Source organism: Xiphophorus hellerii, chromosome 22 (assembly GCF_003331165.1).
Source record: "Xiphophorus hellerii strain 12219 chromosome 22, Xiphophorus_hellerii-4.1, whole genome shotgun sequence".
Taxonomy (NCBI): domain Eukaryota; kingdom Metazoa; phylum Chordata; class Actinopteri; order Cyprinodontiformes; family Poeciliidae; genus Xiphophorus; species Xiphophorus hellerii.
In genome coordinates, this window is record NC_045693.1 from 23,659,093 (window position 1) to 23,686,683 (window position 27,591).

Genomic DNA, 27,591 nt, shown 5'->3' on the forward strand with positions numbered 1-27,591 from the left:
TTTTCAACCACACAGTTGCATGTAGGTTTACAAGTTCAGTTTTGATCTGATTTGACCTGAGCGCTTTCTTCCACATTTGCTGTTCCCATTTTATAGCTTACGTAGATTTCGACCTTTCTCTTTCTGTTCTCGCGTCCTAACTGTGGAGCTCTACATCTCCTCCAAAGTTGCAGCAGTGTGTGAAATGTGTGTTCTCAGAGCAGAGAGTCTGGAAAATGCTGCTTCAAAAGGAAATCTACCTCCGCATGCTCTAAGCATGCAGCATATTGAAGTATTCGGGTGATTAGAAGAAAGGTGTGTTCATTTAAAAGCCTACTCGAGAGGTTTTGGATCATTGTGTTGCATGTTTCCACATTTAGGGGGTGTGTTTCTGCTTGAGTGTCCGGGTGTTTTGTTGAAAGACAGGTGTTGCCAATTCAACACACTTGACTGGGTCCAGCCCTCATCTCAGCCCTCATCTCACCTGTTTCTCACCCCCTAAGGGGGGTGAGAAACAGAGACGATAAGATCAGGGACAGGCAGAGTTGCAGCTTTGCACTTCTGTGAAACATTGTTTTTTCTTTTTTTTTTTCCTGTTAGTTTTTCTTTTTCATTTCAACTTATATAAAGCATGAAACTCTTAAATCAGGTCAGGGGGGATATTTGCTTTGGTCAGAAACTTGACAAGACTTGAGAAACATAAGGATTGCTAAGAGGAAAATCTTAAGACTAGTAAGGGATTGTAAATATTTTACTGTTTTAGTCTTGCCTTAGGCCAGACTTTAACTGGCCCTCTGAGGAGCTGGAACAAAACAGCAGAGGTCGAGGTTTAAAGTAGTTTACAACTGCAAACAAGTGTTTCTTTAAAAAATAATAATAAATTCTCTTTTGCAGCTTCTGTGCTTGAACAATGGTTTGATAATGTCAAGCAAAGTGATTATGAGAAGTTGGAGTAAAAAACTGTAAGGATTGGCTTGTAATAAAATACAGAGTTGTGTTTGGTTGTGATGTTAAAAAGTGCAAAAAAAATGTACTTAAAAGACCATAAACATTGAGTTTGCTAAGAGCAAGTTATTAATGTTCTCCAACAATGATGCTTAGGCTTTGTAAAAACATAGCCAGGTCTTTATATAAACAAATATCTCTGCCACGTTCTTTAAAAAGTTTATGTCATACACATTTCAGAAAAATTTCCATCCACATAAATCCGCCTCAGAACGTGGTTTTAAACTTGCCAAACCCAGGTGGCAGTGTAGAGCAAAGCTAAAACCAGGTTGCTTTAAAACAACCACAACTTCCCGTTAGGAATTAAACGTGGCGCCAGGAGGTTCATTTGTGTGGACGGACACATAGTAACTACTTTTTAAACAGGGTATTAGAATATAAAGGTAATAAAACACAGGACAATATTGATTGGGAATCATGTTAAAGCAAGTATATGGACATATTGATGCAATATTTATTGCTAACTGTAATCATCATGACCTTAAATATGCGTTTTCTCGTGTATACACGCAAACACAAATACAGAGTTTTCTCAACACTCCACTTTGGTCTGCGTTTTTATAAATAACAGATTTTAGTGATATCAAATGGGAGTTTTCATGTGGATGAAAGGCCAAAAGGCATCAAAACGCCATTTGTTTTCCCAGATATCCGGCTACGTGTGGATCAGAGCCGAGCCTGTGTGTTTGCACTGCTTCTTGTACAGCTAGTGATATTGAAGACATTTTTTTTTAGGTCACAGCGGTGACTGCGTTGTGCCAGAGGCAACAGAGTTGTTTGTTTTAAGAAAGGGAAACAGCTTTTTATTCAGGACGACTAATTATGTTGAATCAAGTGCCATCAAGATAGAGAAGAGGTGTTCTGGTAAGCTAGAAAAGGGTAGAAGGTAAACCCACCAGAGCTTAAACCCAAACATGAATTTGCTTCCTTCGAACATGTTCTTCTCAGACATTACCCAGTGCTTTGCATTCCTAAATGAAACTTCTCTGGATAATGTCTGGAAAATTTCATCACTACTGTGCAAGTAAAAGAAAAAACTGTGATCTGAAGTGACTTAGGGCAACTAACAGAGCTACGTGTTGCCCAGTTTGATCTTTTACCGAAAGTAAGTTGGACTCCACATAGGTTTTGAATGTTGTTGTGGATGTGTTTAATGGATGATGTGTCATTTAGAAGCATTGTCCATCATTTATAAGAGGTTATATAAGAAACGTAGAAGTCCATGCCTTATATTTTTGCTAATGCCATACTTTTTGTCCACAAAATCTGGGCTTCTATGAAAAAGTCTGGAATTTGATTTCAGTATTTTCCAGGATAAGAACAGAAAATAAAAAATAGTAATGGAGGATGTAGAATAAAAGTCTATGTTCAGACGTTTATTCCTTCTCCATTTTTTTGGTAAATTATTTGCATTTCAAAAAGTAATTTAGTCCAATCAGAACTTTTACAGAGTATGTCTGAGTTTTAATAATACCATGAACGTAGAACCGCAGGCTGTTTGTTGTGATATTTTCAACTGCGTTTTGTTCCTCTTGTCCACATTCAAAGAGGGACTTTGGTGAGAAATGTTAGATGGAAAAAAAACCTGCTTCCAAAATAAAGATGAAAAAAAAGACGGCACATTATCACTTTCTCGGCTAGAATGAACATTTGAGGTTTTGTAGCTTCCTTTTTGTGCCCACATCTTTATCTTTTTATCCAGTGTTTCTAATAAACTTCAAATGTGAGCGGAAAGATTTAGTAACTGAGAGGAAAAACTAAACTGTTTCAGGGAATTTGTAGCTTAGCACTACAGTGCTCAGACACTTCTTCTTTTAATCTATAAAACCGGTAATGTCAACGCTATCGCCACCTGCTGGCAAAGCATGGACAACACAGCATTTTTGACTATCAGTGAAGATTCAGGCTTTTTTTGTTGTTATAAAAGCAAAAGTGGTGTAGTTGAGGACACAGTCTAAGGTTTTTCTTTTAACTACCGTACTAAGTCCTGACTTTAAAATTCCAGATCTCGGTTTTTTGGAAACCTTATCATTTTTAGTCCACCAAAAAATGCTATTCCTTGCTGTCTTTTTATTTTATTCTGCTTGTTTTTACAATTTGACCAGGTTTTGGTAGTTGAACTCAGTGAGATATTTTGGCATTGCTGTTGTGAGAATTCAATTAAAGGAAATAAAACATTTTTCAATGCTGTTGCTTTACTTCATATTTACATAATAATGTGTAGAAAACCTGGAAACATGTCTTTCTATTATTAGAATGGAACTTTAAATTTCAAGAGTACCGTGGCCTGTGATTAGCATTCACATGATAATTGCTAAATTCATATTAGTATCGGTGTAGGAAAAGCATTAAGTGTACCAGCTGTAAATACCTCTGAGAACAAGAAGCTTCTAATAAATATTTTGCTCAGTCCTGCATGAGTTATCATTTTTCATTTGATCTCAAACTTTATAAATTGAACCCTATGCTTTTAGTGTTCAAAATGCCACTGTGTTTAAGATCTTCACTTTATACCAAACCACTTTATTTCTCAACCTTAATCACTTTTTCCGTTGCCCCATGTCGGCATCACTGAGCGCCTAATCAGCTGTTGCTGAGCACTTTGGTCGAGCACCCAGGCTGCACCGCTGATGCAATTTATTTACAGTGCATCTAAACTGCCAACTTGACCCAGAAAGCACAAAACAGTGCCATGTTTTGTTTTATTATTAGTTTCCAACTCTTTTTAAATATACCTTAAAGGAAACTGCTTTGTTTTTCTGCTGCGTTAAACAGTCTCAGTGTTGACGTTTTGCTGAAATCTATATAGTAGGGACGATTTAAAGAGAGAAAAGTAGTTTATTTATTTTTATTTCATGCTAAAGAAAACTAATTGATTGCAGTGAGGTGTTAGAAAATTTCAGTTAGACTATTAAAGTTTCTGCCTGTTTCCAGGTAGACTTAGTGCTTTTTGTAAAAAATATTTTTTTGACTAGAAATAAGGGGAAAACATAGGCTTGTGTACTGGTGCCACTAAGGGAGCCACAGACTGATGTGAGTCATCTCTGATCTGTCTGCTGACTGAAAACACGCCGTCTCTTCTCTCCCTGCTGCATCTTCTCTCTGTGCACCCCTTTGTGTCTCGGACCCCTCCCTCCCATCGCGTTGTTGTGGTGAGGGTCCGTCTTTGTCACTGCCCCTCTGCCTTTACTAGTGCTTGTAACTTTACATAAAAACCCAGCATTTCTTGTACGTCATCACAAGTCAGTGATGGGTGACGTTTTCTTTTCCTCTTTTATCACTAGTTACTTCCATTTTTTTCAGTTAGTCATTGCAGCACGCTGGTGTGGGAAGTCCAGTGGGGTTTTACTCGTGATGTTTCAGTTTTCCTCAAAAAGCTTGATGGCGGTCAACATGAATGGCTGTCTCAATGTTATCTCAATGCTGAAAAGACTTTATGTTCCTATTTTCCTTACTAAGTCTTAAAATGCATTAAGCTATGTATTAAATTTGTACATTTGGTCCTTCTTTACTTCTATTATTAACCTTTATGGGAAACTGCCTGGAACTATTTGTTCTTTGATTTGTGGCTCTGGCCAAATGAATGAATGTGTTTTTATGTGGTTAGTACAATACCAGAAAGGCAGGACTTTGTGAAATCTTTTTTTCTTTTTCTCAAAGCAATTTTTCCTTCATCCATATTTTAAAACTCAAAACACCTGAAAATATGCTGTTGATAGAGTTAAGTTTATAAAAATTGGCGACAAGCATGAGTGCATGATGCATGAGTCGGATCAAACGGCTGTTCAGTAAATGCGCATCTTGCCTCTGCTGATGATCTTTGCATAGGATCATCAGCAGAGGCAAGATGCCTCTGCTCATAATCAAAAATCATAAAAACCATTTGACCTAAGGATGTTGAGCATGCATAGCCTATAATATTAGCATCCAACAGCATATGCTTTGATGAACAATTTTGGCACCTATGTAAGATAAGGAATAGGTCCGAAACATATTTTAATTTACTCACACATTTAGTTCTCCCCTCAAACCTGAACAAGAACTGTGCTACTAAAACTGACTCGCAAGTTCAAAATGGGAAAATAAATATCCAAGTTACAAGGTTAATTTTCATAGTTCATGTAGGTCTTCAATTTAAATAAATGGTCATACAGTGGAAAATGTTTTATAGAAAGTCTTAACTCATTGAAACTGAACAATAAGTCAAGTTTAAATTGTTGTTGGACTTGTTGGGGTACAAATAAATTCCTTAAGGCAGTTCTCACTATATAAAAGCTATTTGAATGTGTACGTTTGGTAAATATTTATCCAGGGATTTAGCCAGAAACAGGGTGGATCCTTAACTGGAGCAGCGATGCAACAAAGGCTGTTGAGACATGACACGTTGCTCTCAGGCTGTTCGGGCCGTTTCAATTTTTCTCACACCTTTCGGGTCCTGACATCATCAGCTCATGTCTCTTTCATTTGCTCATACCCACTTCTGCCTCGTCTCACACAGTCATGCTCACACTCTGGAACTCAAAAGAAGCAGGCTGTTCATGTCTCCTCTGAAAGCCCATCTTTTATTTATGTGCTTTATCTATAATTCCTTTCCTGCGCCGTTGGCACTCCCGCTAAATATAGACTTACTTCACTATTTATAGAAAGGATACTCTCTGTATTCTGTTTTTCTCTCTTTCCTGACAATTTCAGACTTTTCTGACAAATAATCAAAAAAAAAATGCATCCCACATTCCTATGAAAAGCCATACATTCCTCTAACAGCACACACACATACTCCCACAGGCAGTCTGAGTGTGCTGTAATAGGATATGAATGAGTTATGTGGGAACTTTATTGCCCTTGGCTCCAAACACATGTTGGTGAATCCTAAATATTCTTGGTAATTCTGCAAACATCCTGACAATATACATATCAGGAGGAGGAACTCCACCATTCAGGAAATAAATACAGAAAATGACAGCTGTAGTAAAATTGACCGTTTACAGTGTGAAGCTTTACATCTTCCTTGGAAGTTGTGGCGCAGTCCGTGATGTATTACTTCCCAGCAAAATTACTCTTTAACTACTGTAATATAAGATGCGATAATATTTGTATTCAAAATATTTCTTCACTGCCTCCTGCCATCCTCGGTCATTAACAGTTTATACTAGGTCCAGAGGTGATGTTACACAGTGTGTATGAAAGAGCAATCGGTGTAAAACAGAGTGTTATTGTTGCAGTTATCTGGTCTGCAGGACCTGATAACTTGACAGGATGACAAACGTTATTATCACCGCCTCCGTCTAAGAGCAAATAATTTGGTTTCAATGGCTGTACTTAATTTGCACATCTGTGTAGAGACGCTTCTAGTCTTCTCTAGTCTATGCTGCTTTTTTTTCTTTCAAGAAACGGCCATTATATGACCTATCTTACCTTAATATTTATTTAGTTTTTAATTTGTAGTTATACTAATTTTTGGCATGTGTTTCAAATTCCGTGACCGATCCCTGAACCTTCGTCTGATGTTTTGGTGATTGTCTCACATGTGCGCCATTATGCTGTGTGAACTGTTTGGTAGGTAATTTGGGGGTCTTGTCACAGTTCAGCATCTGTGTGCTCTGATAACTGACTGAGGGTTGTGAAGTTATCATGAGTTATTGCTTTTTGAAGATAAGTAGAAAAGTCTTATGTACTTTTTTTTTTTCCCACAGTACGTTCCCAGACGTTGCTGAATGACGTGTAAAAACAGCTGGACAATTTATTTTTCCTGCTGTTGGGGGGGAAAAAAAGTTAAGGTCTGAGACAGAGACACTATGTGCATTACAGAGTTGATTTTAATTATTGGGATATGTTTTTTACATCGTGGATTGCAATAAATCCAAACTATATTGTGATATTATTTTTAAACCTATGTTGATAGGTTTAAAAATCAGAAGATCAGATTTCTGAGTTTCCCTCTTGCTGGTCATCGTCAGGATTCAGTGCACTATCGAGTTTCAGTGACAATATATTTGAAACTGATTTCTATGATAGTATATACAGTATGTCACTGATTAAACCTGAATATACCTCACGTTTGGTGTTTTGAAACAAAGGAATAGATGCCGTCCATTATCAGCTCTGTCTCTACCTTGACGTTCCACAGTCATTGCTGTGAAGTTTTCCCCCGATGCACGAATCAGCCTCTCCTCTTTTCATTCTTTTAGGCTCGTAACGTAAACACAGGGGAGCTGGCTGCTATCAAAGTCATCAAACTGGAACCGGGTGAGTTGCCTCATGTTTGCCTTGGTTTATTCCCTTTTTTGTCCCTATATTGGAGGCTCTGTTTCTTTATCAACTTCTCGTTCCGAGAAGAGCGATCCTCAGTTCTTTTTTTTTTTTTTCCATATTCTTTTCTTTGATGTTCCCCACTTTCCCTTCTCTGTTTCAGTTATATCTATCTCCTCTTTCATTAAATAGTTTCGTTAGTAGCAGTAGTGTTACCATGGCAGTTAATTATCGCTGCAATGATGCTTGCGTTGACTGCAGGGGAGGACTTTGCTGTCGTCCAGCAGGAGATCTTAATGATGAAGGATTGTAAACACTCTAACATCGTTGCCTATTTTGGCAGCTATCTCCGGTAAGAGTGTGAATGTGTAGTAGTTGGTGATAGCTGTTAATAAGTTACATGTTTTGGTTATAATCTGATTGTTAGACATTTAGAGTGAGCTACCAAATTTAATGCTGGTTTTTTTTTTTGCTTTTGTTTGTTTAGAAGGGATAAATTATGGATCAGCATGGAGTATTGTGGAGGTGGTTCTCTGCAGGATATATATCATGGTAAAATCTATATCCATGTCTTTAGCATTATCTTTTGTATGTTTGTCATTTTTTTCTGCAACTGCTTTTTCTTTTCTTTCTTCTCAGTAACCGGGCCTCTGTCAGAGTCGCAGATAGCCTACATGTCGCGGGAAACCCTGCAGGTGATGTTTACACTCGACACATTATAGACATACAGCATCGCTGTCGACTGCTCTGCTTCAGACAGAATGCCTGCCCTCATCCTCTTTGTTTAAGAGGACTTCCAGCTTATTGGAGGAACACTGCATTCATTTCCTTTTGTCTATGGCTGTGTTTCCATCCAATTATTATATGAATTGTAAGTGAACTTTCAAAATGTTGGAAATAAGAATAATGCGAATTAGGCGGGTTTCTATTTGCTGGTTTGGAGCGTAATTTCGTCAGATGTTGACACTGCATATGACTGTAATAAACCAGATGCAGAGGTTGCAAACAAACTAGCATTGAGAGTTCTCCAGACCAGAAGTTTGAGGGTTTTTCCGAGTTTCGTGCCTCTGGCGAGGCACACTGACACACCAGTGGGTGGGGAAGTTCGCTACATCAAAACTTGTTGGGCACATGTGTTCCATCTCCACTTTTTTTTCCCTTTTTTTTCTCCGAAGAGTTTTTGCGGCCCTAGTGGCTCGTATTTTTTCAACAGTAGGCAGACAGGAAGGAGGGTGAGGAGAGGGGGGAAGACATGCGGCAAAGGTCGTCGGGACCGGGAGTCGAACCCGCGACGTCCGCGTCGAGGACTAAGGCCTCCAAACGTGGGGCGTGCTAACCCCCTGCGCCACCACAGCACGCCCCTTCCATCTCCACTTTTGCACATTAACTGTTTTCTGCAAAAGCTTATAGTCACATCAAATGAATGTTAAAACTTTTTTTTTTTTTTTTTGTGAAATTGAGGATGTTTATTTTTTTTCCAAATTTTTCCATTTCCAATCAATCTTTACTAATGCGATATTTCAAAACAAAAAAAAACATAGATGGAAACATGATTTAAGATTATAACAATGCAGTCATTTTCACAAGTTGTACATAATAGTATTAGCCGCACAAATCAAAGTAAGTTTGCATTGAAAAGTGATATATTTAAAAATAACTTAAAAATTAAAGGAATATTGCAAATTAGAATTCAGATATAATTAGAATTGATACAAAATAAAACCCTATAAACCTGAGGGGGTTTCTCCCTTTTTCTTCCTTATATTCTATCAGAACCAACAGATCACCCATAGCAACAGTTTTTTTTTGTGCACATTGATGAGTTCAAGTAATGTTGATACTTAAACTGTGCATTATGGACCAAAAGCGTGAATGACCAAAGCAAGTGTTAAGGTTTTAGGCAATGGTTTTTAAACTGTTTGCCACGTGGGTCAAAAAGTAGAACGTTTTGTGTTTTTTGTTTATTTTACCAAATTAGCTCATTAAGAATGTTTTAATCTACTCAACAATAAGCTAAATAGTGTTTCATTTTTTGTAGAAAAAAAATAAGTAAATCATTGTACTACCAAAGCATTAAAAAATTTCTAGCAGGTTTGCCTTATGAAAAATTCGCTTAAAAATTTCAACATTTTGAGGGCGTGGAAGGCGTCGATTTCTTTTTGCTATTTTCTTGATATTAAATTGTTTTTCTTTTGCTGGATTTAGCACATGGCTGCTTTTGAACAAAGTCGCTATATTTGAGGTCCTGTTTCTATGAAAATAAACAGAAAGCAAAGAGCATGTGATAAAAGAGTATTGCTTTGTGTTGTACATTACATTTTCCATTTTAAGATTTTCTTTGGGCGGTGAAACTTTTAAAAAAGCGTCGTTCTGCATCGACCAGCTGCGCTCATAGCTCACAGACCGTTCTTTGGACACCACTGGCTTTTTTATTTTTAGAATAAAACTCTTAATCTTTCTTAAAAACAGAAAGTATAAGATGTTGATGTTAAGAAACCTTATAAAGATACATCAAATTTTGTTATTTTAAAACTGAAATGAATCAACTGTCTCATTTCTATCATCTTATTTTGGTCTCAGTTTGACATCAGTAACCTCGTCATTCCTTTCACAGGGTTTATATTACCTACACAGTAAAGGCAAAATGCACAGGGATATTAAGGTGAGCCTGAACTAAAGTCTGCTCCATGTTCTCTTTACCAAAATCTAATTAGATACTCCCTTTTTAGTTTGCCTGTTTTACTCTTTAAAATGTTGTGTGAATTATTTTTTAATAGAGCTTTATAGATGTCAATGAAACATTTAATGGCTAATTTCATCTCAGGCTAAGATAAAGTCCATTTTATTATTATTATTATTGTATAATTTATAAAAAAACATCATAGTTAATTGGAAACATCATAGTTAATTAGGTACATTTTTATGTATTACAAGTATTTTTTTGTGGAGATGAGCAGAAGGTTTTTTGCTACTTTGTGGTATCTTTGGGCTTTTATAGGGAGCCAACATCCTCTTGACAGACAACGGCTACGTTAAACTTGGTGAGATCTGACGCTTATCCTCTGTTTTTAAAGATCGAGTAAGATCAACTTCATTTATCGACATGGGTTTTCTTTGGCTTGTTTTTCTTATGCTCTTTCTTTCTTTTTTCTTTCCCTAGCTGATTTTGGCGTGTCGGCCCAGATCACAGCCACTCTCGCCAAGAGAAAGTCATTCATTGGAACGCCTTACTGGTGAGTTTTGTATGCGGGTATCAGTGCAGGTAGAGTGACGTTAGACAGTAAAGCAGTCTCTCCCTGCTGCTATGTTGGAGTCATGACTTAGTCACATTTTCACTGAAGAGTTAAACAAGGGATTTAGGGAGAAATATGCTAATTTTTGATTATAAGAACAAAAAGGGAATTATATTTAGCTTCTACGTCTGTATCCTTTCATCTTCCACCATGGGTTTCTCTCTTAATCTAGGATGGCTCCGGAGGTGGCAGCAGTGGAGAGGAAGGGGGGCTACAATCAGCTGTGTGACATCTGGGCAGTGGGCATTACTGCAATTGAGCTGGCAGAACTACAGCCGCCCATGTTTGACCTGCACCCGATGAGGTAAAGCTGTGTGTGTGTGTTTATTGTTTGTTGACACACTTCTGTAGTGATGGCTGTGTGTTCTTGTTCTGTGTGAAACAATATTAGAACATACTGAACTAAAATAAAGAGCTTTAGTTGTTTGGGTGATTAGAGTATTATGTCCTGTTTAGATTGTTCTTGAAGGGTGATTTCACACCATGACTCAGTGTGACGAGGGACCAAAATTGTAATATTTGTTAGATTTTCAGCTGCTGCACTTTGTCAAACGATTCCAACTTAATTGGAAAACTTGTTCTCCTTTTCCTCCTTGCCTGTGAGGGCGCTGCACCAAAATCTACTGAAAGAAACAAAATGAAAGCCTTCAAAGAAGACATGAGTGCAACTTCCTCCTTTGCAAAATGTAAACAAAGATGGAGTAGCGTCAGATTTTAGTGGCTGTCTTTGGTAAAAGAGCACGAGTCATTTGTCCCTCTAACAATAGACTCTCACGTTAGTTTTGATTGTATTCACCCAGAATACAATCTGGGTATCGCAGAAAGTGCGACTTGGTCCACTTTCTACTTTTGAAGTGGTCTCTGGTCTGCTTGGCGTTCACATACGCATTCGAATCGCAGCAGAGTTCACGTCAACCGAACTGAGCCTGAAGTTTGCTTTTTTTGGCCCGCATCAGAGTTCGACTGCTCATTCACGCCTCCGCAAAGCAACATGACCAAAACTAGAGTTTGATTATAGCGGCTCATGAATGGACCCTCACTCTTCTTTTCAACTTAAAACACTGATCAAAACTTAAGATCTGGTCAAGATTGGAATATTGCTTTATATCTGTTTTAAGAAAGTGTTTTTTCCTTTTTTCTATGATTTTAAATTTTTTTTTTGGTACAATTCAAGACAACTACTGTGCATAATTCCACCACTATCATTTGTTTCCCTCTTTGTCTCATCCAGGGCTCTGTTCTTGATGACCAAGAGTAACTTCCAGCCTCCGAAGTTGAAAGATAAACTCAAGTGGTGAGAGTCACTGACTTCTTTATCATCTTCATGTTTATCAAAGAAGCTGTTGGCGTTTTCACCAGAGCCATGGCATGAGCTATTTGAGGGTCAAAAGTTTAACTCTTTGTTCTGTTTTTGTTTGTCTTCTTCTCTGGTCTTGACAAACAGGACGAATAACTTCCATCATTTTGTGAAATTAGCTCTTACCAAGAACCCAAAGAAGAGGCCTACGGCAGAGAAACTGCTGCAGGTGAGAATTGAAACAAGATAGATTTACTTCTTTAAAAAAAATAGCCTTGAATGCTATTTGCAAGACTTTATATCAGTTGCATTTGTAGGAGAATCCTCGTCCTTTCTAAATGTCATGAAATCAAGTTTTGATGTATTTTAGGTTAAAATTTCTACACTGAAATATATCCGATATATCATGATAACTGCAAAAACATCACTGCATTTACTGGTTGCTTTATGAACCTATTAAATTACTGTTATACTATTCTTTATGTATGTTATAATCTTAGAAATTCCTCTGGGAAATGCTTAAAGTGCTTGAATTTGATTCTGTGAAAGGCTTAAGAACGTTTTGGGCTGTTTTCACACCTGATAGTCCTGTTAACTCGGTTCGATTGGGAACCAAAATTGCAACATTTATTGCATTTTCAGGTGGTGCGGTTCACTTTCACGCTGCACTGTGTCAAACGATCCAAAACCGTTTTTAAACCTGTTCACCCCCTCATTAGCCTGAGGGGGCGCTGCACCAAGAACCACTGAAGGAAACGACAGGAAAACCAGACATTAGTGCAACTTCCTTCTTCGCAAAATGTAAACAAAAATGGAGTGGTGCCAGACTTTAGAGGTTATAGGATTTAGGTTGACCACTAATTATTTCTCCCACTAGTGGTAAACACACATATTTGTTTTGGTTGTATTTACCCAGAACTCCCTGCACCCGTAAGACGCATTCACATCAGCCCTGTTAAGTTTAGAGGTGTTTCTGTCGTTTCCTTCAGCAGTGCAGCACTGGCAGGCGAGGAGGTGGAATAGGTTTTTCAAAGGGTTTAGATCAGTGGTGCCCAAAGCGGCATCCTGGAGGGCCGGCATCCTGCATATTTTAGTTCTCTCCCTGGTTTAACACACTTGGATCAAATAATGGCTCATTAGAAGGTCTAAGAAGAACATTGACATGCTGAAAAGGTTATTAGCACCACCCTTATTACCAGCAGGGAGAGAACTAAAACATGCAGGATGCCGGCCCTCGAGGACCGACTTTGGGCACCCCTGGTTTAGATTGTTTGATACGTTGACCACACAGCCAACCACAGCTGAAAATGCAAGAAATGTTGCAGTTTCCCCTCCCGCCCTAAATGGAATTGAATTTATTGAGCTATCAGATGTGCAAACATCCTCAGCTGACCTCCGTCTCCTGTATCTCCTCCAGCACCCGTTCGTCTCCCAGCCTCTCAGCAGGACGCTTGCGATCGAGCTGCTGGACAAGTCCAACAACCCCGACCACAGCACGTACAACGACTTTGATGACGACGAGCCTGAGCCCGAGGTAACCTTTCACCTTCTGAGATTCCGTCTGTTTGAAAACTAAAGTGCTGCCAAGTATAAGAAGCAGATCAGTAAGGAAGTGATTGTGATTTGCTGGATTTTGCTTCTTTCCTCCCTTTCTTAAAATATGTCCTCATGTCTCCTCAGCTGGCTATTCACTGATCCCCAGCTGTCATATCCTCTTTCCTCATGCTCTTCTTTTATTTTCGCCCTCGTTTATGTGACTCATTCTTTGCTTTTACTCCTTCTCCCCTGTTTCTCTATTCTTTCGCATTTTGGCACTCTCCTCTTTCCTCTGTCTTTTACCTCACTTTTCCTCTCTCCTCCATTTTTCTCCTGTTTTCCCCATCCCCGCCTCCTTCCTCCCACTTAGTTTAAGTACAGAGGTCATTTCCTCCCCATAAGCCCCGGTGCTCGACGCGCACCCCGCTTTGCGGCCCGTAGGAAGGTACTCTTGTCGGCTGCAGTGATGTCTTTCTAACACAAGCTGTCTGTTCTTTGAAAATGCTTCTGAATTAGAACTACAGCAGCGACTGAACACAGTTGAGAATTTCCATTCTTTCCTCTGAATCCTGGTGTTGTCATGGAGTTCGGCTCTGGCATGTGACGCATTCATGGATTACCCATGCAGCTGCATAATTACTCTAAGCATTCATGGGGGTTTTTTTTGTGCTGATTTGAGTGTCAGCTGATTGTTAACTACCTTTTCTGGTCAGTATGTTAGTCCTTTTAATATTTTATTAACTTATGGTTTGATTTGATGAATTTCTTAAAGCCATACATGATTCTGGGGTCAAAATGTTTTAGTTTTTCTGGAAAGAAATTGCCACAACCTCTCTGTCATTATCGACTAACCATGGCCACATCAGTGAGATTTTTCTGGCAGCTCTTTTAGGGATCTTATATGTGTAACGTCTCTAAGGAAACACCTGTAATTCATCCCAGGTCTGTGAGAACAGCGGCTGAGATGAAGATGTGGTTGATGAAGACAGCTTCCATAGCTTCACATGTTCTAGTTCTCTAAACTGATTTCTTATAGACACAATTAGAGGAAATTTGAATTTAGAATAAGACACTTGTCTTATATGTACAACTCCAACCTTTGACAGAAATCTATGCAAAATACAAAAAAACATTTGCAAGGTTGTATCCCTATAGCCAAAACTCTCAAATCGTTTTTCTCATTTTGTTGTGACGATCGCACAGCTCAGTGTATTTTATTGGGTTTTTATGTGACTATCTAAAGATAAGTAAACTGCTATTGTGAAGTGGAAGGAAAAGAAATAATTTAAAAAACATCTTTTAAGATGTAAAGATCACTAGCGTGTCCCTTGAATTTGTATCCAACCTCTATCTGACTGTATTTTGTAGAAATTGTTTATTTTGCTACACATCTCTACCAGCTTTGCACATTGTGTGTGAATCTCAATTTTCAAATCTTGCCACAGATTCTCAGTTGGGTTTAGGTCTGGACTTTGACTTGGCCGTCCTAACACATGATTATGCTTTGATTTAAGCCAATCAGGTGTAGCGTTTGCTGCAATGGATGTTTAGCGTTTCCCTGTACTTGTTGGAAAAAAAGTATCTCCAAAGCATGTTGCGGCCATCACCATATTTTACTGTGGGGCTGGTGTACTCAGTGTCAGGTGAACACAACAGTATTCAACAAGAACAGGACAACATTTTAATTCTGTATTGAGATTGTAGCACACGTCTTAATTCTACGTATAAGTTAGGTGATTTTTGGTTGCACTTGATTTTATTTGCGTTTTAGAGTATAGGGGGGCCAAATACAAATTATCTCCATATTTCCATATGTATTACCATAAAAAACTATTTATTTTTCTTTCCACTTAGCAATTATACACCATTTTCTTTTGCTTTATCATAAAATCCCATTAAAAAACTATGAGAGACTATGGTTGTAATTTGACAAAGTATGAAAAATGTAAAGAAGTTTGTGTGATAAAGTTTATGGATCTCCACGTTCACCTGCATTTTAAAGGATGCAGGTAAAAATTATATTTTAGGTTAGGAAGCCATCTTCATCTCACATTTGCTGTCGAAGTTTCTAACCACTTAAGGGACTGTTATGAGAATGGATTTAATATTGACGAATCTACTTGATGACTATAATTATTTTCATTTTTGGATTGAGACCTCCAGTTCTTGATCAGGCATGGCATGAGTTTGTAGTGTGTTGAGCTTTTCTGTGAAAAAATATCTATACTTCCTGAGATTAAACACTCAAGATAGGATGTCAAATTAAATAAAATTTGTTTTTATTTCAATTCTTGGAGGTTGGGAGGGGAAATAAGCCTTAAAATTATTGATATTCTTGTCTGTGGAATTGTAAAAACAAAAAAAAACCCTTACATTTCTTGGGCCTTTAAGACTAAACTATACTAAAGGTTTTGATGCTGCCAGTGCAGAAAGATTTGTTTTTCAGTGACTCAGTTGCTACGTTTTTGGTCTCCGGCCAAAAGCAGTGGCTAGTTGTTTTTGCAGTGTCTTGAATCCTGCGCCATGGGAAATGGCAGAAGGATTAGGGCTTTTTCTTCAAAAACAGCAGTAGTCTTAAGTGCAAAGTACACTTATACGTCATATATAACATTTGAACTCCTCTGCTCTTTCCTTTTAGTCTCCGGTCTCGGTTCCTCATCGGATCCGCTCCACCAGCAGGAGCACGAGGGAAGGAAAGACCCTGTCCGAGATAAACTGTAAGTCAGAGCGCACTGTCTTAATTTTTTTTCTCTCATTTCATGTCCATCTGCCAAAGTCATATTCCCCGTCTTTCTCCATTGCACCTTCACAGTCGGACAAGTGAAGTTTGATCCTCTTCTGAGAAAGGAGACAGAACCTCATCACGAGCCGGTGAGTAATGAGGCGTGGCTTTACATTTGTCTGCATGTGAACGAGACCGTGTGGTTTGAATTGCACCTGCATTGTTGTTTCCAACCTCGTAATACGAAGCACTCGTTTCTGTCACTCCACAGGGAACCATATATGACCTGTTATTTCTTATAAAATACATTGTTGACAATAGTCTCTGATCTTTCCCGCTTGAAATTCTTTTGATTTGGTTCATTCATGCAAGGTCAGTTGGTTCTTTAGGAAGATTAGTAAGCAGGGTTGGTTGACAAGCAAGTAAGGTAAATGAGATCAGCAAGTAAACAATATCAGTTGGTAAGTTAGTTTAGGAAAAGCAGATGATAGTAAAGGTAGTTAGTAATATTTGAAAGTGTGCATAGTTAGTTAGGTTAGTAAGCAATTACAGTGAATGTGAATGCAAAGTTAGTGGGCTAAGTAGTGTATGAATATAAAGTGAGTAAGTAATGTAAGGTTTATAGAGTTAGTTAGTAGGTATGTAGCTAAAACAAGTTGATAAAGCTCATAAGCAAATGAGTAAATTATGAAATATATGTATGATTGAATTGAACAGATTTTTTTTTTTTGCCTTGAGACGACATTTGTTGTGAATTAGCTGTACATAAACAAACTGAATAAGGTGAAGTTTGATAAGTAAGTTTAGTTCATGAGCAAATATGGTTAGTAAATAAGCTTAGGTGGTAAGTAAGATTAATCACTAAAGTTTTCAAGTAAATTGGTAAGTGTTACTTGTCAACCCTACTTCGTTGGCAAGTAAGGTTGGATGGCAGGGAATGTTAGTAAGCTTAGTAATTAAGTACAGCTGGAAGGTAAGCAAGTTAGCTTAGTAAGTAAATATGATTACTCAGTCAATGTACTTAATGTGTAAGCAAGGTTAGTGAGTTGCCTGGGTGAAAAGTGTTTTGCACATTAGGAGTTAGTTTTAACCACCCAAAGTTTACTCATGTTAGTTCGGAGACAGTGTGATTTTCTTCATCCAAGGGATTTTGAAACAGTAACACATAGAAGCTAATAGTCTGAGTTTATTGCTTTGTTGTATTTCCTGGGAAACCCACAATTCTGATTTAGATTTAACATCACACCTAAAGACTGTTTCATTTCTAAGACTGAAAAAAAGGACATGGCCCATTGCTAGCCTTAAATGTGACTGTTTACAACTTTAATTGCTGCTTTGAAGCATTGAAGCTAAAAAAAAGAATCTACAAAGTCTGTCCTGTAGTCAAATTAAATGATGCATTTCTCTGGCGCTAAAACACATTTCTGCATTAAACCACACATTTGGGTTTGACAGTTTTGAGGAGGAACATGAAACACACCATAATACCTTCTGCCTCTATCTACTGTTTTTAGACTACCTGAAATGGTTGGTGCTTTTGAATTTTGCTTTTGGAAAACAAATGGGATGGGGCAGCTTTCAGACACAAGACACTTTACTTCCACATTTTCACCTTTCATATCTACCTTTCCCTCTGTCGTCTCTGTTCTAGTTGGCTGAAATAAAATCCAGCTACAATTAAGTCAAATCCCTGCCTTTCTCTTTCCTCTGTGCAGCTTCACCCATACATTTTATTTAAATAATAACACATTGTCCCTAGCGCCACATTCACTCAAATTTATTCATTTTCTTTTCAGTTTCAAATCTACTTTTGAAACTTGTGACATATTTTGTTTTCAGCTTTTTCTTCTTCATCACAAACTTTCACCTTTCTGACCTCCATTCACTCAGCCGACTTGTTTCACAATAGAGTCGATGAGCCATTACCTCATTATTCTAACAATTGATAGCTTCTCTTTACAGACCAATTTGACAGCACAATGAAACACTGAAGCAATTTTTGCATAGCACCAGTTCATAATGACCGCCATTTACAGTAAATGCTCCATGTAAAACAAACATGCTCCTTTCATATCTAACTACAGAGAATCCAATTGGTTCACTAGTCGGTTCATTCAAATACTGCACAGTACATCCAATCAGATTAAGATCCAGATACATGCATCCAGTTCAGTCCCATTTTAACACAATATAGTCAAACATCAGAGTCACTGCAGACTTTATGTTACATCAGATAGAATCATGACCCATTCCGGCCTTTTTGTTTGTTTGTTTTTTGTTGTTGTTATTGAGCTCTTAGCAACTTTAATAAAGAAAAGGCATAAGATTCATTTATAGCTGATTAGAGACAGTTGATTTTTATCCTTTTTGATTTATAAATGGATGTGTTTACAGTCTTTTTTAAAAAACATATGAAATTGTGTTCCTTAATTGAATGCTATTGATTCTTTCCTTTTGGGTTTTCTGGTTATTAAATAACATCCTCCTCTATTATTTTTTTCCCTTCTCCTCTGTTGACTTTAATCACCCCACCTGTTCCTCCTCTGTCCTTTTTAGCTCTGGTTTTTAGACTTACGTAATCTTTTCACTCATTCATCCTCCTTCTCACCTATGTGCCTCGTTTCCTCTCTGTTATCTATATAAGTCCAGGTTAATGTATTAACTGAGGTCTCTCTCGCTCTGTCTTGCTGACCAGTGTGATTCTGAGCCCTATCTGGACTGTGTTGAGGAGCTCTACTATACCGCGAGATCTAATCTGGTAGTACTCCCTCTGTCTCTCCCATTATTCGTCATCCGTCTATCTACATACTAGCTGGCTTTTTTTTTTTCCCCTCATAGTTTACACCTCTTATCTCCGCTTCCACCTCTTTCGTACGTTCCCTCATGTTCTTCGTAATCTCTTATGAAAAGAAAAGGTCTTTGTTCTTATGTTTCCAAGTTTTGCTCTCTGAGCCACTGTTGTCTCTCTTTTTGTTCACTTTTAGCTGCACAATGTTTCAAATATATTTACAGTGCCTTGCAAAAAACTAGTCTCTCCTGTTGAACGTTTTCACATCTTCATTCATGTTGCAGCCAAAAACTTCAATGGGGCTTTTTTTTCTGATAAACGACACAAAGGTACACAAAATTATGGAGTGGAAGAAAACTAATGCAGTATTTTCAGACTTCTGCAAATAGCGACTTTCTCAAATGGATTTTGTCTGGGCATGCCCAGTTGTGTGCTCCAACCACAGTTTTTTATGATGTGGTTTTGCTGTTCAATTTGGGGGTAATTTGATCATGAATGTGGCTTGTAACAAACTAAACAAGTTTCTCAGGCTGTCTTTTGACAAAGGCTGTCATCTTGCCACTCTCTCATAAAAGCCAAACCTCTTAGTCGCGTCTTTGGAGAGCCTTGTTTTCATAGGTTCAGAATAGAGATGCATCGATATGAAAAAAACAATTGCCGATATTTACCAATATTATATCTCACTATTTTTTTGACTTCACCTCTGCTACAGGTAAACTCCCCACAATCCTGTGCCATACTTGGTCATGTGACATGATAAAAATGACTAATATCGGCCGATGCGATGTTATTGTCGGTATATTGTGCGTAGTTTAGAGATATTCCTCACTCCTTCTGTATTCAGAAGGATTGAATGAAGCTCTGTGAAATGTTTTCAGAAGTTCCAGTGTTGATTCATGATTTAAGGATTTATCTGCTGTAAACCGTGGTCTATTGCCACTTTGCTGTCTACTGTTCTCTAAGAAACATTTGAGGCCTTCTCAGAACAACAGAGACGCTTTTACTGGGTTTTATTTTGGGTCATTATAGTAAAGTTGGGCCGAAAACGTCTGCCACATTCTCCCAAGTTTTCCAGTAAAAAAAAGTTTGATGATAATTTTTCTTCTGTACGTTAATCTGTCACAAAAAAACCCCCCAATGAAACACATTGAATACGTTGAAGTTGTTGGTTGAAAAACTCTGTGAAAGTTAAGTAAGTATGAAGATGTTTGCAAGGCTCTGGAGGTCCATCCTCACGATGTCGGTCATCTCTTCTGGTCCGTCCGTGTTTCTCTCTCTTCACCTCTTTTCCGACTTTCCGCTTCACTAACTTGTGCTTCAGGTGTTACTGTCACATGATTATCACCGTTGTTCATTGTTGTTCTCTTGTTATGCTGTATATGAAATGCACACTGTGACAAACATACAAATGTACAGAGGAAGGTTAGAGGTCCGAGTCGTACACAGAGCTGGAACTGTGAAACGATCTTGCATCAGTTTCATGCTGTACATGTGCTGAAACTCTTGAGTGTTTGCTGCGTTGTGCTGTTGTTGTTTTTTTTGTTTTTTTCAGCATATCTGATCTTTTTCTTCACAGACTCTCACCTTCTCTGTTCTAACCTGAATTTTGTTTTATAACTTCTGACCTGCTGTAGTTGACTACAAGCACGGAACCTCTGATTTTTTTTCTTTCTATTTTTATTTTATTTTATTTTATTTTTCAGTACGTGTACTTTCCTGTTGCATGCTTAATTCTCTTTGTCTTGTAAAATGTTCATGCAACACAGCAATGCTCTGTCTGTGGCTTTATGTAACAGATCCAAAGCCCAGCTTCTGATTTATATTGGTCTAAGTTAATCTAAATATAAGCCAGCTGACGCAGGTGATTTAAAACAGAATATAAAAATAAATATGTTGAGTCTAATTAATACCAGCTTCCTGATCCATCAGTACTTTCACTCTCTGGTATCAAAGAGTCTTACTTCTAAAACTTAACTAACCTAACCATAACTAGAACACTTTAAAGTAGTTTTAAGTTAGTCCTGAATCTGGACTACAACTTTTTTCAAATATAAGTTGACATATACAATTAAAAATACATTTAAAAAATAATTTAAAAAATGTATTCTTATGAAACGGTTCAAACCTTTTCTCAATTCCTGGTTGGTGTCTTAAGATAAAATAAAAAAATTAGCTTTAGCTTCAGATAATCAACAAAAAGGCTGGAATATATTTCAGCTTTAAGCTATCTCAATGTGTCCACCTCAGGATTATTTGAAAACAGAAGTTTTGTGACCAAATATGGTTAAATTATACAAGATATTATTAATTTTTAAGTACCTTTATTTCAAATCAAATCAAAAGAGTCACGACTTTAAGCGTAACGTGTAAATGTGGTTTTGACTCTGGCAAAATTATTTGAACAGTTCAAAGCGTTTTGGTTGCTCTATTTATTTCTGTTTCATTCTATATCTTGACTGAAAAATACAGAAAGTGGGATAGAAATTTATAAGCACATCATACCAAAGTTACACAAACTCAGTTTTCAAGCTTCCAGGATATGTTAGGTTTTTTTCTTCTGTAGGAATAATTAAATGAATAAATAAAAATTCAGAAAACAGTAGAGATATTTTACTAGTAATGATTGTAAAATAATGGAAAACATGAATCCCACTTTTCTGTAAACTCCTGCTGTCCATGTTTTGCATATTAAAATTAATCTTTACAGTTTAAATTACATTTTATATTTCTTTTTTTATGCAATTAATTTTGTCTGTATTGGATATTGATAAGATAATTAGTGCTTTCTATTTTCAGAGGGAAAAAGTGTAGAAACTCTAGGATTAGTGGATTGGATCTATTATGAAATTCCAACGTGGTATTTTTTTAGTTCCTTGCTCAGAAATTTTTTTCTTCTATTGATGTCATGAAGAAACGAATGCATTTGATATACAGGACTACGATACTAATGTGATTTCTTTGTCTTTTAGGACTTGCAGTTGGAGTATGGCCATGATTCACCAAGTTTTCTGGCAGGAAACAAGTAAGTAGATGATTTTAAATTTCCAGTTTTGCTCCTTTCTCCCTCTGTTAGACATGTTTTAGTGTTCAATCAATAGACTAGTCAAAACTATCAAGGTTAGGAAGTGTGGACTATACTTTGTTCTAAAATTAACGCAGACGAAGCGTTAATTTTAGAGTTATTTCGTGTAAAACCCACTCATGTCTGTCTGCGTCTTAAACAGAAGCCTTCTCAAGTCTGTCGAGGAGGAACTTCAGCAGAGGTGAGTCCGAGCCTTTTTCTTTTTTTCACATCTGGTTGGACTGACGTGTTTAACTTCGAGTGTGTATTTTAACCGCATTCACTCATCAGCGGATCATTTAACGGCAGGACTAACGGTGTCAATCACGCACAACTAATGCCGTCATAATAATGACTTCGGTGCTGTCACAGCTCTGACATTCCAGGTTCTGCTTCTCTTGTTTGTTTGTTTTCTACTGTGGCTTGCTTTATGCTGCGACTGGAAAATGCTGAATTTCTTAGGAGCTTCCTGCAGAGAGCATGGCTCACACACACACACACATTCAGTTACATGCAATGAGTCACACATTTTAAAGATGCAACCGACGTAATTCTACCAAAACATACTGACAAGACCTTGGAGAAATTCTTATGCGCTTAAATGATAATTGTTGTTGTCCATGTGCTTTCTGATATTCTGAGATTTTGTGAGCTGCGGGAGAAAACAGTCCCTTTGAAATATTAGCTTTTTTATTACATTTTTAAAAATGCAGTTTTCTACTTTGAGGCTCAATAAATAAATGAGTGATCTCACTTTGTTGTATTATGTAGAACTGCTCTAATTAGATAGCAACATTCACACTAACGTGCATATTTAAGCAGGAAAGACTAGAAGTCCTTCATGCAGACACTATAACTGGTTACATATCAGGACTGTCGACTTTGATGATTGATGGTTATTACAGTTGTTATATCAAAAAAATGTTAACTGAGGCTTAAATGACTTTCTAAGCTTTAAGCTGTTATTTTATTCCCAGATTTATTGACAGTGTAGCTCTGGGTCAGGTAGAAGTGTACAGGTGTTGGAGAGTTTAGTAAAAAGAAGATGTGACAAATACTTCTGGTTGAACAGCAAAAGTTGTTTGAGAACATTCAGATGTGGACAACGTTGCTGGCACCCCTGGTAGAAGATGGGTTTAAAATATGAACTACTTCCTTCTTTTACTGCTACAACAACTTTTCACATGAAAATAAAATTTAGGGGCTTCTACTGAGTGGGTAAAAATAAAGTTAATCTGTTTTTAAGTAGATTACTGTTCGCATAATTAATGATACCCCTTTCCAGGCATTAAATTGTAATTGTAATACTTACCGAAGTAATATTTTTATTTTTACCATCCTTTTCAAGTTTAACTAAATTTCCAGGTACTTTTATGACTTGCATTTCAGAACTTTTTTCCATAAATAAAGTGTCGATGACCGTTAGATGCCATCACCATAGCAACCAGTTGTTTGAGGAAGATGCCACTGGCAAAAAGTGTTTGTTTTTTTTTGTCTTACCAAAACAAATGTAAATATAAAAAAAGACTGTATGTTGATCCTCTCGGTTTGGTCAGATAAACACTATGCTTAAGCTTTTAGGCTACAAAGCTCCAGGTTGGCTTCTGAGCTTCTGCCTCACAGCTCCTTCAGACTAGCTACTTCTCAGTGAAACGTTGGAAGGGTTGCTTTAGGGGCGCCTTCCTGAAGGTGGAGTTTCAGAAATAGCAGGAGAGAGGCCCTATTTCAAGGCGTTAATATTTCTCTTCTGTCATATTTAATATTTGTAGCATTTTTGTAACAACTGAAGTTACCATAACTACTTGATTGTGCTATAAAATGGCACTATGTGCCTGGAAAACCCATAATACCGCCCCTTTTAAAATAATAACATTTGCTGATAAACAGAAAAGATGTCATTGGGTCTAATGATCCATAACGTTTTGCCAAATCAACACAGACGTTGTTCAGTGCGAGATTCTACTATATGCTGTGGAAGTTTTATTTATTTTTAGATATCTTCTTTTCTTTTTTTTTACATCTTTACCTGGGGTGCCAATGAATTTGTCTGGGTCTGTATGGGACAAGTTATCTCCAGTGATAACAATGAGGCCACAGAAAGTATTTAGTGGAGAAGTGTTTAGTTTCAATCAGCGCAGCAGAGTGAGAAATGTTGCCGTTAAACCCGAGGGACTTGTGTATTATTCTGCTGGACTGGAATCCTTCAGTCCCTTCAGATCTGCCCTGAGTTTAGATCTTAGAGGTAGTGTGTGAACCGAGCTTTACTCAGCTCTCCCTCCCCCTCTTCCCTTCCTCCTCCTCCTCCTGTTGTCATCTCCCATCCCTATTTGCTTGATCTTGCCCCCATTACTTCTCTCCCCCACTGCAACAAAATCTACTCCCCTTTTTGTTCCCCCACCCTCCTCTCCCAGGGGCCATGTTGCACACTTAGGGGATGATGAGGATGAGGATGATGATGGTGCAGATGATGATGAAACTCACACTCAGTAAGTTCCCGCTCAGTCTCAGAAACTGGAAGCCTTTCTCTCCTTGTCTCCACATCTTTTTCTCCTCGCAAATGCCAAAAGATGAGTTTGAGAGAGAAACGAGGAGGAAGGCTTCTCGTCTTCTCTACAGTTTCATCCACGCGTCTCCATGCAGCACGAACCACCATCATGCCACCTGTGTGTGTGTGTGTGTGTGTGTTTTTTCACACTGCATCTGCTGTCTGATGTGAAGTTTTAAAGCTACTAACAGTTACTGTGAAGGCCTCTAATGCACTGAATTAGAAGTATGTTTTAAAAACAGATATTCATACCGTTAGGGTTTTCCACATTTCATCATAACAAACACAAACTTTATTGCATTTTAATTGGACCTTATGTAAAAGAACGGTGTGGCAATTTTTTCTTGTGAAATAGAAAGTGTATTATGTATGGTTTTCAACTTTTTCACCATTAAAAATCTGAAAGCACTTCTATTCAGGCCATTTCGTATTGCGTCCAAAAAATGTATCCAGTATAAATTAGTGAATAAAGTCCACCTGTTTGTATCTAAACCTCAGTATAAAGTTGCTCTTTGAGGACCTGAGCACTTTGTTAGAGATTATTGCTGAATGAAAAGCACAATGAAGACCAAGTAACCCAACAAATAGGTCAGGGCGAAGGTTGCAGAGACATTTAAAACAGCATATTCCAGTGGAGGGCACACTTTAGCTAATGCTACAGTTGAGAGCTAATTATTTTTGTTTTCTTTAAGGACTTTCTACATAGTTCTATATATCACTAAAGACAAGATATTATTGTACAACAGCAAACCTAAAACAGGTACTTCTCACATTGTTCACCCGTGATGAGATTCAGCAAATCATTTATGTTTTTTTTTTTCCCTTTGGACAATTGACTGATGTATTGTGGGTATTGTGACTGATTCCCTACCGTGGTCAGTTAGGCAAAATTAGCAACACTCTACAACTATAAAGCAACATAGTTGTGAAATGAGACATTTCACTCATTTCCGTGAGTGAAATGTCTGTTCCAAAAAACAAATCACTTCCTGAAGCACAAAAACACAAGTGGTTAATGATAAATTTGATTCTGTTGAGGTAGATTTGTTACAGTTCATGTTGTCATTACTACATGGTAGGTAACAACATCGCTAAAACTAGCTGTGTAGCATTAACTACCACTAAATACTGTGTTGGTGTAGTGCTTAAGCATTAGGAGAACTAATGATTAGCGATTTAGCATTAGCGCAGCTAACATTTTAGTCGATACCTACCACTGGTGTAAGGGTATAGAACAATATCCCAAGCACAGAACACTGTTCAATCCATCATATGGCAATGTAAAGATAAAAACACAAATGTAAACCTACCAAGACGTGGCTGTTCTCCTTAAATGAAAAGCAAGGAGAAAGCGTTTTTCAGAGGAACCTAGAGGTTCAGTGTGCAGAGGTCAGCTGTTGACATTTTATCTAAGAATAGCAAGAGAAAATACTATTTTTCACAATCTGTTGAATGTAAAAAGCTGACAGAGACAAACCCCAAAAGACTCGTGAGTGTAATTGCACTGAAAGGTTTTTCTACACAGTGTTGAATCAGGTCAGCTGAATAGAAATGCAAATTTTTCAACTAAATGTTGAAAACCACAAATCCATTTTCTTCTATTTTGCAGTTCTTCTTTCCCCCCCCCTTTTTTTATTTGTTGTAACCTAGAATCCCAATAAAATTTACTGAAGTTTGTGGCTGTAAGTTTAACAGAATCGCTTTTTTTTGCAAAGTCACTGTAATTTCTGTAGTAGCATTAAAGTTTCACTCAAAGCAACATCAGACATTAGTTCAGTTTCATTTCTTTCATAGGTGGTCCTTGCAAAGTTTTCTTCTTGCTCTTCTGCCCTCCGCTTGCATCACCATCTGTGTGACTCCTTGCTCCATCTGTGTGTGTTTACTCAAACTAACGTCTGTCTCCTCCTTCACCTCCTACAGTAAAAAAAAAACAAAAGTAGATCTTCTATTTTTGCGTCAGACCCAAAGTACTGTGGTAGGCCAAAGTATTCCTTGTCAACAATATTGCCCACCACTTTTAGAAATGGATACTTTGCTCTTTGTACGTTGTTGGATTTTAGGTGGTAACAAAGCACTCATACAGTGAGCTGAAAAATACAAAGGACATGAAGAACATGAAGCTGGAGTCATTGAATTGCGGTGTTCATGGTGGGGGCATGTTGGCTCTGATTTGTCTTTTTAAAGACTTCTGCTCATTTATTTGGGGAGGGGGAAGGGGGTTAAGATATTGCATGTTTGGAAAATTATCCCCTCTGGTTTTGGATGCTGTGCAACTGGAAAGACGTTTGCTCATAATGTCTTTACATTCGGACATTTGTGACGTGTAACCGAGGCAACAAGGTGTTGTTTTCATTACTGGAGGCGGCAGATAAGCATCTCAAAAGCTCAAATTACACCTAAACTATGATCTCTAATTCTGGAGGAGTTGGGGGAAAAGAGGGTTTATGGATGCAGAGCAGGACGAAAGAACAGCGAGTGAAGGAGGAATCTCTTTCATCAATTGTAATAGGCAGATATCTTATCCCAGCATCTTTTTCTGCCCAGCTTTCTACCCATGCATAGAGATTTAAAGAGGTGCAGCAAAAGGAAATGAGGTGGATTAGCAGTCCTTTCCAACAACTGATGGTGGCGTGCAACATCAAGTATTTTTGGTTTGAAACGAACAAATGGGGCGTGGGATGCAACTGAACAGCAATCAAATTCCATTTGGTTCAATTTTCTTCACAAAAGAATTAGAAATGTGTGGTCAAGTCAGCCCAACTATATAGACAGATTCAAATTTAGTTACCTGCATTCCAAGACACTGACGTCAACCATTATGCCAATTAGCAGCAGAACCAGGCTTGTACTTTTTGTGTTAAAGAATTGGTCAAAATAACTGGCAGTAGTAGCTACTTTGGTGGCTTCATTTATGGAAGAAACACAATTAAACAAAATAAAAAAGAAGAATCTCTGACTCAGTAGTAGCATCCATAGCATGAAAAACAAAGTATATTTGGGCAGCAGTAGCTGCACCCAAGAGCGTTAAACATACTAAGTGCATCATTTGTAGAGCGAGAACACAATGTTGTTGGCAGGAGTGCTTGAGCTGATGGCCCTCTCCTTTATATTTTTAT

General features: G+C 37.7%; 1 protein-coding gene across 9 annotated transcripts in view; it reads left to right on the forward strand.

The window, feature by feature from the left end:
• LOC116713100 (mitogen-activated protein kinase kinase kinase kinase 3) overlaps positions 1-27,591 on the forward strand; it is a 50,285-nt gene that overhangs the window by 8,537 nt on the left and 14,157 nt on the right. For 5 of the 9 annotated variants that reach the window (XM_032553054.1, XM_032553055.1, XM_032553060.1 and 2 more), the window contains exons 2-18: positions 7,173-7,230; positions 7,495-7,585; positions 7,721-7,785; positions 7,873-7,928; positions 9,848-9,895; positions 10,232-10,274; positions 10,394-10,466; positions 10,699-10,830; positions 11,758-11,820; positions 11,971-12,052; positions 13,241-13,357; positions 15,998-16,076; positions 16,172-16,230; positions 18,777-18,839; positions 21,839-21,891; positions 22,094-22,132; positions 24,342-24,416. In XM_032553054.1, coding sequence (XP_032408945.1) covers positions 7,173-7,230; positions 7,495-7,585; positions 7,721-7,785; positions 7,873-7,928; positions 9,848-9,895; positions 10,232-10,274; positions 10,394-10,466; positions 10,699-10,830; positions 11,758-11,820; positions 11,971-12,052; positions 13,241-13,357; positions 15,998-16,076; positions 16,172-16,230; positions 18,777-18,839; positions 21,839-21,891; positions 22,094-22,132; positions 24,342-24,416 — 1,196 coding nt within the window. The remainder of the gene's footprint in view (positions 1-7,172; positions 7,231-7,494; positions 7,586-7,720; positions 7,786-7,872; positions 7,929-9,847; positions 9,896-10,231; positions 10,275-10,393; positions 10,467-10,698; positions 10,831-11,757; positions 11,821-11,970; positions 12,053-13,240; positions 13,358-15,997; positions 16,077-16,171; positions 16,231-18,776; positions 18,840-21,838; positions 21,892-22,093; positions 22,133-24,341; positions 24,417-27,591) is intronic. The other 4 variants (XM_032553056.1, XM_032553062.1, XM_032553058.1 and 1 more) reach the window with 3 other exon arrangements.